The sequence below is a fragment of the Exophiala xenobiotica genome (assembly GCF_000835505.1).
Source record: "Exophiala xenobiotica strain CBS 118157 unplaced genomic scaffold supercont1.4, whole genome shotgun sequence".
Taxonomy (NCBI): domain Eukaryota; kingdom Fungi; phylum Ascomycota; class Eurotiomycetes; order Chaetothyriales; family Herpotrichiellaceae; genus Exophiala; species Exophiala xenobiotica.
Window position 1 is genome coordinate 3,980,034 of NW_013562491.1, and position 17,251 is coordinate 3,997,284.

The following is a 17,251-nucleotide window of genomic DNA, read 5'->3' on the forward strand; positions in this document are numbered from 1 at the left end:
TATGTAGATGTGACGTTTGAGGGTGGAAAGCTAACTTAATTACCTGCTTAAGTACCTAGGTACATAGTAGCTGCGGGCGGCGAACTTGGAAAATTATATTCAAATATTCGGAATATTTTTAGAGCATTCACGAGCATCGCACCGCATCACTTAAGTTTTTATTTCTTTTCCACCACCCTGCAGTCAAGTACGAATTAACTGAGTACTCTACTCTACATGTCATCTAGCGAACCCTGTAGCTAGTCACAGACGCTCTCCCAGAATGGTGTTGGACCATACGCAGTAAGTATTCTTGTTTGTCCTACCGTGTCTAGTTGAACAAGCCATCCAACACTCTATTGTCCGTTCTAACTTGGTACCCTACGTACCGCACCATAATGCACAACGCCAGTTCTCAGCATGGCACATGAGCTGCTTCTTCAAGGTCATGAACTTTGATTTACATAGTCCGACATCGGTAGCCCCAAGAGCAAACACCCGGTCGAGAATCGAGATGAAGTACACCTTTTGCGTGACCTCTCTCAGCAGCCTACAGCTACAATCATGCTCAGCCTTATCACAGGCGCTTGTTGCTACCTTCCCAAGAACCATTCTCGAGCTCGACTAGACTCAACTCCTCGGCCAATCCTATCCGCAGCACTTTGACCACGTCACGACCAGTCGCATCCTTGTCCTTGAACCTCGCTCTCCAATCCCATCCTCTGAGCTCATCATTATTCTGACCAGCGACCAACACTCCACTACCACTGGCGCTCTTACCGCCTGTGCCTGTGCCTGTGCTGGTGAGATCACTCTTGGCCAACATCTCTGAACCCATCATACTGAAGCTGAAATTCGAGTTCGTACCAGATGACATGCTCTTCTTCAACATGGCATGCGGACTTGGTGGTTGCGAGCCGTGATAATTTCGCAGTGCAGCCTGCAGACATTCTTCCGTGGCATCGTAAACCCGCGAAGACACAGTCGAGAGGTCTTCGATTGCAGCCAAAAGGCCGTAGATCTGCGAGGCGGTAAACACTGCTTTGCCTGTGGGGCTACTGTTGGCGAGCAATGCCGTGGCTTCACCAAGAAGAGTAAGGAGTCCGTCAACCTGAATCGCCGATTGTCGTTCAGGGTCGTAGAGACCGCCATAGATGCTGTCCGCTGCGCTATTGATTGCTGCGACAAGAGCCTTGGCGGCAGCTCTCCGACGGGCAAGAGGACGAAGATTGGATGATGTCGTCTGGAGAGCATCATCGTCACGCAGGCTGTAAAATCTTCTTAGACAGGCATAGCCAACAAGGTAGAACTGCAATATTTCTGCAGCATCAGGGTCGACTTCCGCAATATCCGCCAGAGCAGACTTGGGATTTCCGACAAGACTCTGAAGGCCATCGTCCATTTCAGCTTCTGGCGGGTATGCTCTGGACTGCACCAAAGAATAGCTGATAAGAAGGTCCACCAATTGTCGGATTTTATGTGACGCATGGCTTCGCGAATAACATAGCAGAGCTGTGCCATACTCGGTAGTGTTGTTGACGAGATGATCTCCAAAACGATCCGAGACCTTGCGAGCCTCCTGTTGCAGACCGAGATCCGAGCAGAGATTGGTAAGCTTTTCTGCACGATCTTGTGAGACAACCTGAAGCTGGTCAAGAAAGCCGCCCACAGCAGCTCTCATCGCCTCACGGTCATCGAGTCTCGTCACGACTGAGATGGCGACTTCCCAGCCTTCTATGGTGGAACCATCAGCCATTCGTAAGAAATTCTTGTCAAATAACTGGTCTGCGTAGCCACGAAGGACATCATCCTTGGTCAGGCCTGGCTTTTCAGCGCCATAGCTGAGCACCATGAGATCGTCTTCGTTCAGACCAGCAGGTCGACTGTGACTATCAGTGTCCAGCCAACCCGCTTTGGCACCGATTTCAACCACAGATGCAGCAATGCACTGCGACAAAGCTCGAAGCACCAATAGGACACTTTGGGTGCTCCCTTGAAGGACCGCTGCAAGGCCTACCTCAGTGGGTGACATGGCGTTGATCTGGAAAGCGTTCTTGTCCTTAGGATCGGTCACACTCAGAAATGAATCACGCAACCGGGCCAGGTAGAGGTCGGTCACACTATGTTGCTCTTGCGCCGCGTTATTAGCTCGGCTAACGTCGAAACTCCATTGGGCAACTGCCGCGTCGGCAGTGCCATCCCACCATATTGTCAACGAAGTCGCTGCCTCAAGCCAATCTTGTGATTGAGCAGCAATCTCTTCAGCGCTGCCTAGCATGATGCTGTACATGATCTTCAGATTTTGGTAGATGGTCCACGGCAGAGTCGATTTGGACTTTTGGCCGAATTTGGCGAGAAGGTTCTTTCCGGGTCGACGCAATCCAAAGTTTTCAGCTTCGAAGGAGTCATCGTCGTCGAGTTCATCATGGGCAGAGGCCAGGTCCGTTAGGTTGTCTAGCTCTGCTTCAACTTGCGTCCGAAACAAATCCCAATCAGGACCTGCGACGTCCCAGTCGTCGGATTGAATCACAGGACATGAATTGAGGAGGACTCTAGCTCGATATATGGCGCTTTGGATAGCCTGGAGTTGCGCACCCTTGTATCCGACCTCCTCTCTTCCCTCATCTGCGGCAGATGCAGCGTATCTGAAATCAGTATCGGCAAAGAGCTGCATAACCATCTGTAACTTCCCCCTCAGCACCAGACTCTGCACAGCATCCCAGAACAAGTCGTGAGAGGTGCAGTTCGGCCGAGCTGATGAGACGGTACTGTACAGTGGCTCGTACGAGACGTGATAAGTATCAAGCCAATCTAGGAGAATTTGAGGCATGGGAGCCACGGTGCTGTCTGGAGATGGTGGAAGGTGTCGCAGAGCAAGTAGTAGCGATGCAAGATAATTGGCTTTGGTGAATGCTGGAGCTGATGGCTGCGGCCCTATCTCGCTGCTGTCAAGTGGCGGACGATCATCCTCAATGAAGCGATGCCACTCGGCGATGAGTTCGTAGACACGCTCGGAAACAGCTTGAAGGACTTGGTTACTGTCTTTGAGGTACTGAGTCTGCTCGTCAAGTTGGCGTAGCAGTTGCTCTGTTTTCAAGATGACCTCGTCGGATTCCGTGAGCGACGACGGTTGTGCTCTTGTTGCCATATTTTGCGCCAAGCTGGTCACCACAGTCTCACTGCCCTTGTTCGGTAAGGCGGAAATTCTTGAATTGCGCAGATTTCTCCGAGGCGCCGACATCCTCGAGTCTCTATTTCTTCCGCTCATTGTACTAAACTTCATCAATGAAGCCGCCGACTGTTCGTTGACAATATCGAAGCCCTGGGAGAATCGAAATTGGTTTGTGTCGTCCTCGTAGCCTTCGCCATCATCTTCCATGTCCTGATCTGAGTATTCCTCCTCATCTTGCTGCGTATACTCTGAAGCTTGTGACGTCCCGAAAGAAGTGTGGTATGGCCTGACCTTGGTTCTAGCCGGTGTTCCATTCTTTGTGCGGGGCTCTTCCAGCGACCTGAACTGGGGAGATCGCAGTGGAGGCGAAGATTTGGCTGGCTTGGTGAATTGTAGCTTGCTGACGCCGGTGCCGAAGGCCGAACTGCCAAAGATCTGAGAGGGAGGAGGTGCGATAGGGGTTGTACTGGCTAGTTGAGGGGTGTTGGAAGTAAAGACATTCGAGCGTTGTGGTTGAGGCTCCTTGCCAGGAGTAGAATTGATGCTGGACGAATAGTCCGCAGTGAAGCGGTTCATGTTGTTGACGGTCAAGCTCTATAAGAGCATGTCGGGTAGTAGGAGGGATTGTGCCTTGTGGCACCAGGTGTCTAGAATCGAGGTGAGACCGTGTTGCGATGGATGGATGAACGCGCAATGGTTGAGCAACTGGAGCAAGAAGTTGTGGTTCGCGCGTCTACTAGTAACTGTGTACATAAAGAGATGGTAAAGAAAAACGCGCCGCCAGACACAAGATTCCCAAATGACGCTGCTTAGTCAATGCTTAGTCATTCACCCACCACAGCGCATCTCTCGCTCTCCATATCGGCTACGGAGGATTCACCACCATAACAGAACAATCTGAGCCGAGGCTACGAGATATGGATACAGAAAGCATCGACCTCTCCCTCTACCAAAAGTATTCTTCATCGATCTCGCCTCGAGGTAGACTATAAGATAAAGGTAATCGCCTCTTTTACATCCGACTGCCTTGTGACATCTACATATCAGTCACGGACCTCGCTTCCTACTTGCTGACACTCACATCACAATGCCTTCCGACTACAAATTTCATGGCTGGGTGGGACTCGGCAAAGACTCTGCCAATGGTAAGATGGTCTGGCGAGAGTTCAGCCCTAAGCCATTCAAAGAGACAGATATCGACATCAAGGTCACCCACTGTGGTATCTGCGGCTCAGACATCCATACTCTACGGAGCGGGTGGGGGCCATCACTATACCCTGTTGTCGTGGGCCACGAGATTGTAGGGACCGTTGTTCGCGTGGGTTCTAAAGCCGAGGGAGGGTTCAAAGTCGGCGACCGGGTTGGAGTCGGCGCTCAAAGTATGTCGTGTCTACGGCCAGACTGCGATGAGTGCTCCAATGACTGTGAGAATTACTGCCAGAACGGCCAAACCGGCACTTACAATGGCAAATACCGGGACGGCAGTAAATCATACGGAGGATACGCCGACTACTGGCGAGGTCCTTCGCACTTCGTCTTCAAGATACCAGATGCCCTGGAAAGTGATCTTGCCGCCCCTATGCTCTGTGGCGGCATCACGGCCTTCTCACCACTCCTCCATCACAAGGCTGGGCCTGGCAAGACCGTAGCCGTGGTTGGGATTGGCGGGCTGGGTCATTTCGGGATAATGGGAGCCAAGGTGCTGGGCGTCGACAAGATCGTTGCCATCTCTCGCACGTCCTCAAAGAAGGCCGATGCTTTGAAGATGGGCGCCGATGACTTCATCGCCACCGACGAGGACAAAGGCTGGAACAGGAAGCACAGAAAAAGCATTGACATCATTGTCAGCACCGTCTCCAGCCCAAATATGCCTTTGCAACAGTATCTCCAGCTCCTACGGTTTGGTGGAGTGTTTGTACAGATCGGAGCCCCGGAGGACAGTTTGCCTCCAATCAATGGCTTTCAGCTGTTGGGCAAGCGGTGCAGCATCACGGGTAGCAGCATCGGGAGCCCCAAGGAGATCAGGTACATGTTGGACCTGTTCGCAGAGAAAGGCGTACGGACCTGGAACAACAACGTGCCCATGAAGGATGCAAACAAAGCCATTGTAGATATGGAGGCCGGCAAAGCGAGGTATCGCTATGTGCTTGTCAATGAGCAGCACGCATCTCACCTATGATAGGGGATTCTCCCAAGAACCATATAGGCTATAGGAACGATCACTATCTCGAGACCAGCATGAAGGGTATTGTCGTATGAACTCATATTGTATAGGACACATCTAGGTAATGCCCATCAATTCGGCAAGCTCGTCGGGGCTCAGTGTGCTTCTCCTCCTCGGGGCCTTCCTCGACTTCTTTGCTTCTCCATGTTTTCTTTTATTCGTTCGAGTAAACTCTTGCCGCTGGGCCTCCGCCGCCTCTGCTTCAACAGCCGCAAGCTTTTCGGACACTGTTAAGTCGATGCTTTCATGTCGGATCATCTAGTAACGAGTTAGCACCTGCTCCTGACTTTGAATCGTCCCGCACTTGCCTGACGTGGAATTTCTGAATCAATATTCGCTCCATTTTCATGATCCAGATGGTCCGAACTCCCGAGTCCCGAGTCGCTACTTTCTCGCACCTGGGATTTTGACTTAGCATCGCGGATGGGTGATCGAGTCAAGTTGTGATCTATCGACTGTAATGGCCGGATGGGTTTGCCAATGTTCAAGCCGGCTCTCCGCGCAATAGACGACCGTCGTTTCGGTGCAGGCTCGAGTGGTATATCAAGGTCGGATTCTGAATGGGGTTCCTCTGGCGTGTTGTTCATCTGCCCATGAGAATCCGCCTCATCGGCATTCTCTTCTGCTATCTCTTCCAGCTTGCCGTTGTCGTACAAGATGGATGACAGTTCGTCGTCAACGCCAAACACAGGTTGACCATCAGGGAACATTGCCATGCTCTTGCCAAACTCTAGGCTGGACAGGTCTGGACTTGACATGTCCCCGTCATGGTCGACCGTCCTTCGGCGCCAGTTGTCCATCATGGTGACTGCCTCCTTCCACCTGGTTGCCATCTTCTCCCAGCCAACCCTCAACTTGATAATCTCTTCGTCCCGTATCTGGACTTCTTCAATCGGTACAAAAGACGGATCTTTCAGAATCGATCGGCAGTGCTCCAAAATTGCGCCCATTTGCTCTGCCAGAGCCGTACAAGAAGACAAATTGTCCAGCTGTGGAGCTGGTTTGCGTCTCGACTTGCGATATTTGCCAGGGATTCCTATACCATCTTCGCACTCTTCATCCCGCTGTGCATTGGCGTCACTCCCGTCCAGGCCGGTCAAATCTCGAAGAACGTCTATTGTATCCATTATCAGACTCCTCAGAGCCACGTTTTCTGTGCTCGTCTCATTGACCAATCCCGCCAGAAAGTCGTTGGTCTCGTTCTCCAAGCCCCATGCGGAGCTTTTGACCTCCTGTCCATTGCGCATCTCTCTGCCGGTTCTCTCCTGTTCAAAGTTTATAACATTGATCTTCATTCCAGAGGCATCTCTCTTCCCGCGTTGCATTCCAGCAAGGTGGGCTTTCAATTTATCAAGTTCGACGTCTCGCTTCCGTACGTCGCTCAAGCACTTGGCGCGTACTTGATCCAATGTAGATTTCATCCTCAGCATTTGTTCTTTCAGTTCTTTTGCTTGAGCTTCCGCCTTCCGCACAGCGTTCTTGAGCAACCTTTCTTGCGATGCCGCAGCCGCAGCCTCTCTCACAAGCTCCGCATTTTTGTCCTGCAGTCGTTGAAGGTCGAGGAGGCGCTGTGACTCGTCGGCACGGGCTTTTCGGATATTCATAGCCATGTTCTCTCGTTCTTCGGCGTCCTGATCTCGTCGTAGGACCAGGTCGTGCACGAGGTTGATGACCCTGGACATGGTCGCATCTGTGCCATGTCCATGGCGGTCGGGATGGGCGAAGTCGATCGGCTTTCCATTGGAGAGAAGCCCGCGAGTAAGGAGGAGATTATTCAGGTATTGCGAAGCCCTTTCCAGACTGCGCGACTCCATTATGGCTACTCTCGCTGGAGAAAGTCATCACTCGTTCAGTGTCTTGCGCATCGACAGCCAAAGTGGCTACCCAATTAGGTGAGATTGTAAACATGCCAAGATGTCATCTCATTGGTCAGCTCTTTCTCGCGTGTTCGTGCTTCAACGTAAGTAACACCGCGTTCTTCTTGCTACAAGTACTTTACGTGACCACAATGATTCTCCTAATCACCTGAGTCGTGATGGCGTTTTCGATGCAAGCGCCGACCCGGATGGCGCCTTCCAAAATATCAACAGTTCAGTTGATAGGAGACTGCCGCAAGGCCGCCAAAGAAAAGAAATGGGACCTCGCCTTGCAGTTGATAGAGGCAGCTCTGCACAGCACTGGTACCGAAACCCAATCCCGCACCACTATCCTCGACACGCGTGTTGCCGTCTATCTGCGGATGGACAAGCCTGATCTCGCATTGAAAGATGCCAAGGCTATGATCCGCAACGACCGTACCGATGGTCGAGGTTATATTCGCTGCGGCCAGATCGAGATTGGGAGAGGCAATGCAACAGCTGCCGCAAGCTTCTACAAGCACGGCCTGAAATATGTACCGACATCGAGCCAGCAGTTCGAGACCATCTCTACGGCACTGAGCAATGCGCGGGAGCAAATTCGTGTTGCAACCATGAACTCCAAGCCAACAGATCCTATGCGAACTCTGCCATTAGAGATTGTCGGGACCATTCTTTCATTCGTCTCGTACAAACAGCATGTACGCATGCTCCGTGTTTGCAAGGCTTGGAATAGGCTGCTTCGCGGCTTGCGACCGTTAATTGACACTCTGGCGTTTCCGAAGCCCAGCAAGGACGTCACCCCCCGAATGCTACATGCGGCGCTCAGACGGCTCAAATGTCCTACTGCAGTCTACGTCAGAGGCCTGCACGAATCGGCGTCTAGAATACTCGCAGATCGGATGCAATGTTGGCAGAATTTTCAGAATCTCTCAGCCCTCGAAGTTCAGGACAAGGTGCTCGCTCCCTGGAAGCTACCACTTTCCAAGTATGGCCTGACGAGTATAAAATTCGGTCCTTCCACCGCGATACCTATTTTGTTCGTTCGCGACATCCTTCGAGACTGTCCTAGCCTGGAGACAGCCCAGTTCGAAAACGTGACCAATCCACGTGGCGAGATGCATTGTGACCTTGTTCTGGAAGGCGGAAAGCTGCAGCACCTTGTCCTCGGCACTCCGCCTTTGCGCTGCAACGCAGTAAGTTGAGCTTTTAGGACCTCTGAATATAACACTAAACGCCTTCACAGGGAAAGTTGTTTTCTCGATTGCTGCAATTGCAGACACTTTCATTGGGTGGCTTGAGGTCGCGAGAATGTTTCGATCTCCGTCCTATGGAACAGCTAGAGGCCTTGAAGATAGCCTGTGCCGGCATGGCTTCGATCTGTCTGCCTCCATCTCTCAAGGTGCTGACCTGCTGTGAGAGTTACGCTTCCTCAGTGGATCCGGAGGAACCATTCCCCGAGACTTATCTTCCAATTTTGGAAAGCTTGACCATGGATGAATGTGGTGATATGCCATGTCTTCTCTCAGGAAGAGTTGCTGTTGAGAAGCTTTCGAGATTGATCTGGATCGTGGAACCGCGTTTTGCGACATTCTCGTTCTCCTTGTTCAAGACGCTGTTGGAGCAAAGCAGGCTCAGCGGTGTCCGACAGCTTCATCTGAAACTGGGAGATATTAACGACAGCCTCAGCTCCTTGTTCGCCCGAGGCTTACCGAACCTCGAGGAGTTGTGCCTCGAAGAAGCCATGATCACGGGCGTGCTCATCTCAGATCTCATCCAGGGGAACCAGAAAATTCGCAAGATAAGCTTGGTCCAGTGTCCGAAGGTGTCTGGCGACATCGTCCCTTGGGCGAGAAAGCGAGGTGTAGATGTTGAACTTGTACGGCAGCGTACGGAAAAGGGCCGGAGAGTCCGCGAGGCAGAATAGATGGAACTGGGAGGAAAACAATGAGTGATGATTAATGAGAGTCTTTGCAATGACCGGGGGAGTAATTGGCAAGATTCAAATGTTTTGTTTACAAAACTGCACAAGCTATACTAGATGATATGTGAAACGCTTAATCGCATTGAACGAGTCAATCATGTTGCCCTTTGGTATTCATTCCTGCCATACCATCCGGCCAACAAGGCCGTTCCAATCCCACCTAGATCCCGCCAGACAGCACCTTGCTCCTGAACCCCCAGCGCGCCAGTTCATTAAGTCTTCACTTCCCCTTTAATCGCGTGTCTGCCATGTGTGTGTCAGAGTATCTAGACCCTACGCTTCAGATGGTGAAATCATTCCCAACAAGGAGAATTGTTCGCTGCTCGCCCGGCGGAGGCTGCCATGCAAGAGCGGTGGATTTGACTCCCCGTCCCCCCTTCGAAGCCACGACTTAGCCTACCAAATCAATGGCCCTGTCCGGTACGGTTGTGCAGTATTTCCTCGTCGCCATGAGAGCCCGCTCTCATTCTCCCGGGAGTCTCCATTGATGGCTAGTTCGAAAAGCAGCTCGGTGACGGCTGCCACCTCTTCATAAGATATCCAAATCCTCGAATTCAGCCACCAATTCATCCACCTCGTCCCAAGTATTAGTCGGTTCATAGTCCGTAGGTCGACTGGCATAACAGCCAACCCAGATATTTCCTTTCTGTTCCACGCCCGCGAAAAAGCCCGTGACCTCCCTCATTTGCTTCCATCGCGAGCCAAGCTCTTCGGGGTTGGGCTGTTCAGGGCCATAGCCAGATGACAAATGATAGTCCATTTCAGATTCGTTGTAATTTGGAATTTCGTAGGATATCCATAAAGACTGGTCGACCCGTTCGAATCGGATCCGCAACGACTGTGAGGCGACCGATGTCAAGGAAAACGGGTCGAAGTTCGAGAAGGGCGACGGCATGCGAGCTGAAGAAGACCAATCAGCGCCGCAGGTCGAGATGGCCACCGAGGCTGCAGCATGAAGTTCCCCTCTGGCAAATTCCAGACCTGCTTTTGCCCATCTTCGCGTTGCAAGCGCCTCAGTGCCAAATCCCGAATAACGAGAGCTCCTCCGAGAAGCTGGTGACCGTGGTATTGATTCGTCTGGGAGCGAACCGGCAAATATGACGAGTCCAGCTTGGTCATGATCCATAGCAAACTCTGCCGAGACGGTCACTTCGGCCAGTAAGAAAGACTGCTGCAAGCGCTTCAGCACCATCGGGGCGGTGACATCGTCTGATGCTGCTGGTTTTCGCTGGATGTTGGTATTCGGAGGAGCCTGAAGGGCAAAATACTCATGCACATCTTCGGATTGTTCAAAATTGGAGCCAACATTGATGGCTTTGAAACCGGAGCCGCCGAGCTCCATGGTCGGACTGGTCCTGCCAGGTTCACTTGGCTGTTTGGAGGAAGAATGATCACACGAGATGTGGCCGTGCAAGAGAAATGGTCGTGAGTTGCGTGGTGTGAAGATCGGTCAACGATCACCAGGTCAATACTCTTTTCTGATAGAAGAAGATCTTCCGCATTAAACGACCGCAGTGACAGTGGTTGTAGCCGGCAAATAATATATGTGTCGACGATCCTTAACGGCTGTCAATCAGGTTGACCGGGAAGCGGAGCACAGAATGAGAGACACCAGACAGTGACAGATGACGGGAGCATTTGTACGCGAATTGCAGGAAGCTGTCATGTTTTAAGAGGAGCAAGGAACAGCCAAATAATGTGACGGGGCGAAAGGCGAAAGCAGGATCGAGTGGTAGTGGCATCCGTGCTTCTTTCAACCAAGGCCTGCATGGACACAGTCTCTCGATGCGAGGTGGAAATAGAATTCAAATCGCTGGGAGGATGTGGCCCTTGTGCCAATAGGAGGAGCACTGATTCCATCCACCATCATCGCTCACCAGGGGTAGGAGCTCAGGGGGTGTAGCTAACTGTAGCCACGAGCTGAAGAAAGGACCTCGCCGATGATAGCTGGGTCACGCTGGGGTCTTAGTCGATGGCCGATGCGTCGCCACGGCCGGTGGAAGGACCGCCGTGCACCAATCAGGGTTCCCATCACACATTACAGTATCAACGGTACCGGGGGCTTGGGAGCGACGGCCTCTCCGGGAAGTGGAAAGAAGCCAGAATTCTCGGTAGCACACAGTCAGAGAAGCGAGCAAGCGAGGGGATTGTCCCCATGACCCGTTGCACCCAGTTGTCAGCAGCCCCGAGGCAGGCAGTTTGAGTAACCTTGGGGGCCACGGCCCACGGGCGAAGATGTGTGTGCCGCACACACACACAGAGGTCGTTGTTACACCGGCCAACGGCAGAGCTAGGGGCACCCGGAGCACATAACGGAGTAGAGGAGGCCGGAGAGCAGCACACGGTGCAAGAAGGGGACATTGCGTCAAGTCAAGGTTCTGGCTAACCGGAGAGATGTTTGAGAAAGGTTTTGATGGAGAGAAATGACAGGAGATGACAGAGGCGATGATACCTACCTAGGTAGTAGTGGTAGCTAGGTGGTAGTCAGGTATTACTCGCTTGAACTCGATAACTATAGGCGAAAGGAGTGAATCAGTGAGTCCTGACGTCCCGCCGTCTTTTTCTCCCGTCGCCAATAATCACTCTCTCTTTCATCCTTCCCATCGATCGTCTGCCGCAGGCACTTATACGTCGCGCTTCTACGGATACTTTACGTCCATTCCGATCCCGTTCGAATCCATCTGTCTCTTCCGTCGGTGCTTACACCTCCTATTGGTTCACCATTACGAGCTTGTCCTTTCTCCACCGCTGCCTTGACATTGACATTGACGTGTCTCAGAACGTTCCCCGAAAGTCAGTTAAGCACCAGGAACATGGCATTGGAAAGGTGCTTGTGTACACAATGAAAAGCAAGTATCCTCGTTCCGGCCAATTAAGAGGCAAGAGGAGGAACATTGGATAACGAGTACTACGGTCGATTGCAAGAATTCCGGGGTTTCTGGGCGCACATACGGTGTCAACGTTTGAGAATGATGGTACTTCATACAAGGCCAGCGTTGGACGATGACAAGACGAAAACGAGGCATGTGGTTTCCGCGAGAGTGGCACATCTCAAGACGCGGAACGACAAACAAGGAATTGTGGACGGTAGACTGCATACGACTGACGAGCTTTGTGGTTTTGGCGCTGTAGAAAACCCTACATGCATTGCGGCATGCTCAGATGCCATTCACAGCGACCACCCAGCCGCGCTTCATTTCTTGCCCTTGCCCTTCTTCTTCTTGCCTCCTCCAGATGTTGAAACAACAGGAGCAGCGGGCTTCCCATCGACGTTTAGATCCTCGTTCACCACGCCACCCTGGGTATCACCGCCTTTCTTGGCCTTCTTTTTTCCTTTTGGTGGTCGATAGTAACTCCGGTCCTTCATAGGAAGCCACCGCTCCGGGTCTGGTTTCTTATTCTCGTCATAGTCTTTCGGTATTCGTGACTTGCGTACTCGTTTGGCTTTGAGACCGTTGGCATCTGGAGCCGCTCGCTTTCTCGTTCGCCCCAATTGTGCTATTGCAAGAGCGTTCGACGACTGTGGTATGCCAGCAGTCTCTATTGAGGTAACATCCACGTCGCGGATAAGGTCATTGATAGGTGTGAGTTTGTCGATGTCCGTTTTGAGCTGGCTCGACTTATCAGTGGCATGAGAGGCCACATACCCGGCTGCCGTGGCTTTGTCGTCTGGTTGCTGTTGCTTTAGCTTGGCGAAGATCTCCGACGCTGAAGCGGTGTCCTCTTCATTCTGGGATTCCAACAGTGAAACGCCGGCCGCTTTCAGTAGACTGGTGGGAGGGTTGGACTGGGTGCGCCAGTAGGCAGCAGCCTTTGCGAGTTCTTGCTTGACATGTGCCTTCTGACCCCGGTTCTTGTACAAGCTGATCAGAAGACTCACAAGCAGAGGACTGAATCTGATTTCTTGCTCATGCTCAGCCACAGACTGCTCCAGCCTCTTCAGGAAGGATTCGAGTAGTTCGACCGCCGAGGTGCTGTCGCCACCTAAGATGTACAACTGGACCAAGGTAAGGATAGTGCCAATGTCATTTGGTTCCCTCTCCAGGATTCGGAGGATCTTCTTGATTGCTGCCTTGCCTGTTTCATTGCCTGCACGGGCTGCAGCAGCTGAGCATGACGATACCAGGGCATCTGGGGAGAGCGAAAGCGGTCGATGTTGAGCTTTGGTTGTGGATGATCGTAGACCGTCAAACTTGAAGGCTCGCAGATCCAGAGTGGCCTTGTTCGATAGCAAGGGAATGTTCTGGTAAGAAAAGAGCCTGTCCTCTGGCGGGATCTTTGCTGTAGTATGGAATGCCTTGTAGGCGAGGAAGGGATTGTCGGCCGACGTCACCAGCAGCAGGTTGTTCTCAGCGACCTTCCGTGTTGACAGATCCGACACTTCTTCGACTTTGATCTCTGCAGCAAGAGCTTCCGCTTCAGAGCTTTTCCCGAGACATAACAGTACGTACAGTTGCTGCACGGAGATAGGCAGCAGCTCGTCGATCTTTTGTTGGGCTGTGAGATCCTCGGAATGCTTACACAGTTCTTTCGCCCTCTTCAGGAGGACTTCGGCTTGTGCATACTCTCCTCTTGCAATGCTTCCACATGCGGCATTGTAGGTCGTTTCGAACGCCTGCAAGTCCTCCCTTCCAGGCCTTCGTATTGACTTCACGTCTGCAACACCAATCCATTGTGCTTGGGCGTCTATTGCTCCCTGATTCACCCGCATGTCATAGTCTTCCGACTTATGATGATCTATCCGCTGGTAGACCTCGGACGTCTTCAGTGAATCTTCCAAGCGATATCTTGCCTGAGCTTCAATATGCCGCGCGCCTCTTGATTGAATCTTGGATGACAGGTCTACAGCTTGTTCTAAACGACCAGTCTTGTAAAGCGCATATGCATATTCCACATCTGCCGTCTTCTGCAGAGTGTCACCTGCGCTCTCGATGAATTTGACAGCCTCATCGTAACGGTCGAGTTTCAGAAGGGCGACTACTTTGACATGCTGAGCTTCGAGATCGGATCTTGAGGTTTTGAGAGCCTTGTTACATGCTTCGAGGATTTGCTCGTGGTCGTCAAGAGTCGATTTCTTCAAGAGCGCCGAAAGCGAGGGTGAGGAGGCGGCCATGCCGCAGGTGGATAAGGGAACGGATAGTGGTCGTGCTACTGTATCATCTCAATAGTTCACAGACTCACAGTTATCGGCGACTGACTTGGGTAAATGTGACCGTATATCGATCAGTTGGTAGAGAGTTCAAAAGCACTGGAAATCCCGTGGGGCAGTTGTGAAGTTGCGATATATTTCCCCCACAAATTAAATTCGCCGTTTTCTCCGACTTCCAAGGTTCGTTGGACGAAGGAGAATGTGTTCGCCGACGCACCATGGCAATGCCTGAGCACGCGACTCCCTTGATCAAAACGTTGTTAGTTACGCAACGGTCACAATGAGTATGGGCTAGAAAGGGACGAAGCGACACTCAAAGATCTCTTGCTGGTGATCAATTCGTACGCCTAGAAGTATTTGTCAATGTCGTCAGTGAGATTCGTGCCGATGACTTCTACTACCATCAAAAACAGTCTTGGGGTCCTTTACCATTGCAGCTTCTCGTTGCCATCACTTGCGAGTCTTCCACCATCGCTCTCAGCGCTCTCTCAGCAAACAGAGGCGCTTCGCTGCCGATGAGTTTCTTCTGTTTGGTCTTCGATGCCCACGTTCCTTCGGCGTCTGTTTGGTCTCCCAAGCAAACTTTTATGCCTTCCTTTCAACTCGTTACGGACTTCGCTTAGGCCACAACAGCCACTTTTCCCCTGCGCCATGGACATCACGCATGCTACTTTCCCCGGGGAGCTGATCAAAATCATTCAGCACATTGCAGATAGCCGTTTCGTCGCTTTCGACCTTGAGTTTTCAGGGGTTGCTGCTAGAAGATCTGCTGGAGGCTCGGGGAAATTGTCCTTACAGGAGTACTATCAAGATCTGAGATCGGCTGCTCAAATTTATCAGATACTACAGATTGGCCTGACCATTGTCAGCGAAGATACTGAGAAAGGTGAGATGTCCTCCATCCAGCTTTATCATTTCAAGTCGAGGAAGCCGTCGCTTCATCTGGCGGACGGAAGGAGACATTGACTTCGATGTATTTGGATGAAGACATCATGATGGGTTGCTGATAGTTGAAGGACGTTACGTTGCCCGACCATACAACTTCCATCTCAGCCCTCTGCCAGCTACGAAAGAACAGGTCTTCCGGCGGGTATGGTCATACAATAGCGGTGGTAAGATCCAGTCCGCAATGAGTCGGCCGCCTTCGAGACTGACATGCGCAGCAATTTCATTTCTAATGCGCAATGGATTTAACATTGAACGGCCCTTTTCCGATGGCGTGCACTACCTGTCCCGTGAAGAAGAGCAGCAGGTGCGCCAGAAGCTCTCCGACGATGACAAGGTCAGGTCGGAAATCCCAGACATGATTCTCAAAGACGAAGATTCAGTCTTGGTGAACCACATCAAAGAGTCGGTCAACGAATGGCAGTCTCTACCAACCGAAGAGCAGGAAAACTATCTTAATATTCCCGCCGAAGATGCTCAGGACCCCATCCCTTCTGAGCTCAGTCGATATCAAGTCCGCTTGACACACCAGATCGTTAGAAACGAATGGCCGAAGCTCAAAACCCGGGGAATGGGCCACTTTGTGCAAATTACCAAACCGACGGACGAGCAGCAAGCAAGTTGGCGAGAACTGCGCGCCCAGACTCGTGAGCGAGAAATCGCGCATGCCGTTGGCTTCCGATGGGTGATTGAAGCGATAATGGGCGGTGATATTTCAAAACTGCCACATTATTATGTGGAGGCGGCTTTTCCAGAAGGACAGGCCCCGAAAGATACTCCGGGCTTCCTGAACCAGCTCCAACAGGATTTGCGAAAGGGGACTCGAGCATTTGTCGGACACAATTGTCTGACCGACCTCATCAACCTCTACAGATGTTTCATTGGTGACCTGCCTGAACGAGTAGAGGACTTCAGTGCCCGGGTAATCGAGCTGTTCCCCATTGTTCTTGACACGAAATACCTTGCTGGTGTGGGGAGTAAACGTTGGGCCGACACATCTCTGAAAGCGGTGGAAAGCGACCTGAGCTCTGTGGGAGTTCCGCGCATACACTTGCCTCCGGATTTCGACCGTTACCTGCACGCTGCAACCTATCACGAGGCTGGCTTTGATAGTTTTGTTACGGCGAAGATCGGTCTCAAGCTGCCAGGGAAGCTCAAAAGAGAGGTGAAGGACTTGGACCCTCCAATAGGAAGCTCTGCTCCCACAATGGAAGAGACAACAACCACATCGGCTGAAGCCAAGGTGAAAGATGTTGCAGTTGAGTCGGAAGTGCCGAAAAAAGGCCTAACCACGAGCGTGGTTGATGTGCTCAAGGCCCCAGTGACTATAGCAAGATCAATCTTGATAGGGTCCGAGCATGGCACGCAAGAGAGCACAAGCACCCATGGATCTGAAAAAGGGGCCACCGTTGTTGTTGCCAAAGAGAAGAACCAACACACTGTGGCATCCAAGCCCAATTCCAGGAGCTTGCAGTCTGTCTCTCGGAGATCGAACATATTTGATATGCTCGAAGACGAACCATCAGAAGCCTCCGAGGAGCAGGATGCTGCCCAGAAGCACGCAGAGACACAGCGCAGAATTGCAGAAATGGTGGAGAAGGGCGAACTCTTGCCGAGATGGGAAGAGGATGGTGAATTCTGGAAGTTGATCAGTAACCGGCTCCAGGCGAATGCTTGCGAAGAAGGCATCTTGGATATGATGCGACCTCTCAAGACGTGACGGTCCTGGAACGGAAGGCCGATAGATACATCATCTACCTTTGTACTTCAGCTTGAACACCCACTGCATTGGAAGGTGTCTATCTCGATTATACCAGGGTGATTGTCACTTTTTCTATCTATACATGGGCACGTCAAGATAATGTGGCTGCGTGCCACAGATTTCTGGCGTAGAATTCCATTTCCTTTGCCGAGGTTCAAGCGACGTGACGCCAATTGCCGA

At 51.8% G+C, this 17,251-nt stretch overlaps 7 protein-coding genes across 7 annotated transcripts; 3 read left to right on the plus strand and 4 right to left on the minus strand.

The window, feature by feature from the left end:
• Positions 1-425: 425 nt before the first annotated feature.
• On the minus strand, positions 426-3,888 carry PV05_07661 (uncharacterized protein). The gene has a single exon (XM_013460507.1). It carries the CDS (start codon positions 3,725-3,727, stop codon positions 557-559), a length of 3,171 nt encoding a protein of 1,056 aa, XP_013315961.1. The 5' UTR covers positions 3,728-3,888; the 3' UTR covers positions 426-556.
• A 304-nt stretch (positions 3,889-4,192) lies between these two features.
• On the plus strand, positions 4,193-5,397 carry PV05_07662 (uncharacterized protein). The gene has a single exon (XM_013460508.1). It carries the CDS (start codon positions 4,239-4,241, stop codon positions 5,328-5,330), a length of 1,092 nt encoding a protein of 363 aa, XP_013315962.1. The 5' UTR covers positions 4,193-4,238; the 3' UTR covers positions 5,331-5,397.
• Positions 5,398-5,407: 10 nt separating this feature from the next.
• Positions 5,408-7,204, minus strand: PV05_07663 (uncharacterized protein). Its single transcript, XM_013460509.1, has 2 exons — positions 5,684-7,204; positions 5,408-5,633 (listed from the first exon to the last, which is right to left on the minus strand). The coding sequence occupies exons 1-2, from the start codon at positions 7,187-7,189 to the stop codon at positions 5,433-5,435; spliced, it is 1,707 nt and encodes a 568-aa protein (XP_013315963.1). The 5' UTR covers positions 7,190-7,204; the 3' UTR covers positions 5,408-5,432.
• A 177-nt stretch (positions 7,205-7,381) lies between these two features.
• PV05_07664 (uncharacterized protein) lies at positions 7,382-9,306 on the plus strand. The gene is made up of 2 exons (XM_013460510.1): positions 7,382-8,427; positions 8,478-9,306. Exons 1-2 carry the CDS (start codon positions 7,411-7,413, stop codon positions 9,156-9,158), a joined length of 1,698 nt encoding a protein of 565 aa, XP_013315964.1. The 5' UTR covers positions 7,382-7,410; the 3' UTR covers positions 9,159-9,306.
• On the minus strand, positions 9,224-10,974 carry PV05_07665 (uncharacterized protein). The gene has a single exon (XM_013460511.1). It carries the CDS (start codon positions 10,555-10,557, stop codon positions 9,745-9,747), a length of 813 nt encoding a protein of 270 aa, XP_013315965.1. The 5' UTR covers positions 10,558-10,974; the 3' UTR covers positions 9,224-9,744.
• A 1,327-nt stretch (positions 10,975-12,301) lies between these two features.
• Positions 12,302-14,501, minus strand: PV05_07666 (uncharacterized protein). The gene has a single exon (XM_013460512.1). It carries the CDS (start codon positions 14,326-14,328, stop codon positions 12,409-12,411), a length of 1,920 nt encoding a protein of 639 aa, XP_013315966.1. The 5' UTR covers positions 14,329-14,501; the 3' UTR covers positions 12,302-12,408.
• Positions 14,502-14,817: 316 nt separating this feature from the next.
• Positions 14,818-17,150, plus strand: PV05_07667 (uncharacterized protein). The gene is made up of 3 exons (XM_013460513.1): positions 14,818-15,250; positions 15,381-15,476; positions 15,528-17,150. Exons 1-3 carry the CDS (start codon positions 14,905-14,907, stop codon positions 17,027-17,029), a joined length of 1,944 nt encoding a protein of 647 aa, XP_013315967.1. The 5' UTR covers positions 14,818-14,904; the 3' UTR covers positions 17,030-17,150.
• Positions 17,151-17,251: the final 101 nt, after the last annotated feature.

Bases quoted from the DNA above. Each gene is read 5' to 3' on its own strand.
- PV05_07662 (XM_013460508.1), top strand. From the start codon at position 4,239: ATGCCTTCCGACTACAAATTTCATGGCTGGGTGGGACTCGGCAAAGAC.
- PV05_07665 (XM_013460511.1), bottom strand. From the start codon at position 10,557: ATGGAGCTCGGCGGCTCCGGTTTCAAAGCCATCAATGTTGGCTCCAAT.
- PV05_07663 (XM_013460509.1), bottom strand. From the start codon at position 7,189: ATGGAGTCGCGCAGTCTGGAAAGGGCTTCGCAATACCTGAATAATCTC. The intron at 5,634-5,683 runs GCAAGTGCGGGA...ACTCGTTACTAG, and splicing joins ATTCAGAAATTCCACGTCAG to ATGATCCGACATGAAAGCAT.
- PV05_07661 (XM_013460507.1), bottom strand. From the start codon at position 3,727: ATGAACCGCTTCACTGCGGACTATTCGTCCAGCATCAATTCTACTCCT.
- PV05_07667 (XM_013460513.1), top strand. From the start codon at position 14,905: ATGCCCACGTTCCTTCGGCGTCTGTTTGGTCTCCCAAGCAAACTTTTA. The intron at 15,251-15,380 runs GTGAGATGTCCT...TGATAGTTGAAG, and splicing joins CAGCGAAGATACTGAGAAAG to GACGTTACGTTGCCCGACCA. The intron at 15,477-15,527 runs GTAAGATCCAGT...TGACATGCGCAG, and splicing joins ATGGTCATACAATAGCGGTG to CAATTTCATTTCTAATGCGC.
- PV05_07666 (XM_013460512.1), bottom strand. From the start codon at position 14,328: ATGGCCGCCTCCTCACCCTCGCTTTCGGCGCTCTTGAAGAAATCGACT.
- PV05_07664 (XM_013460510.1), top strand. From the start codon at position 7,411: ATGGCGTTTTCGATGCAAGCGCCGACCCGGATGGCGCCTTCCAAAATA. The intron at 8,428-8,477 runs GTAAGTTGAGCT...ACGCCTTCACAG, and splicing joins CGCCTTTGCGCTGCAACGCA to GGAAAGTTGTTTTCTCGATT.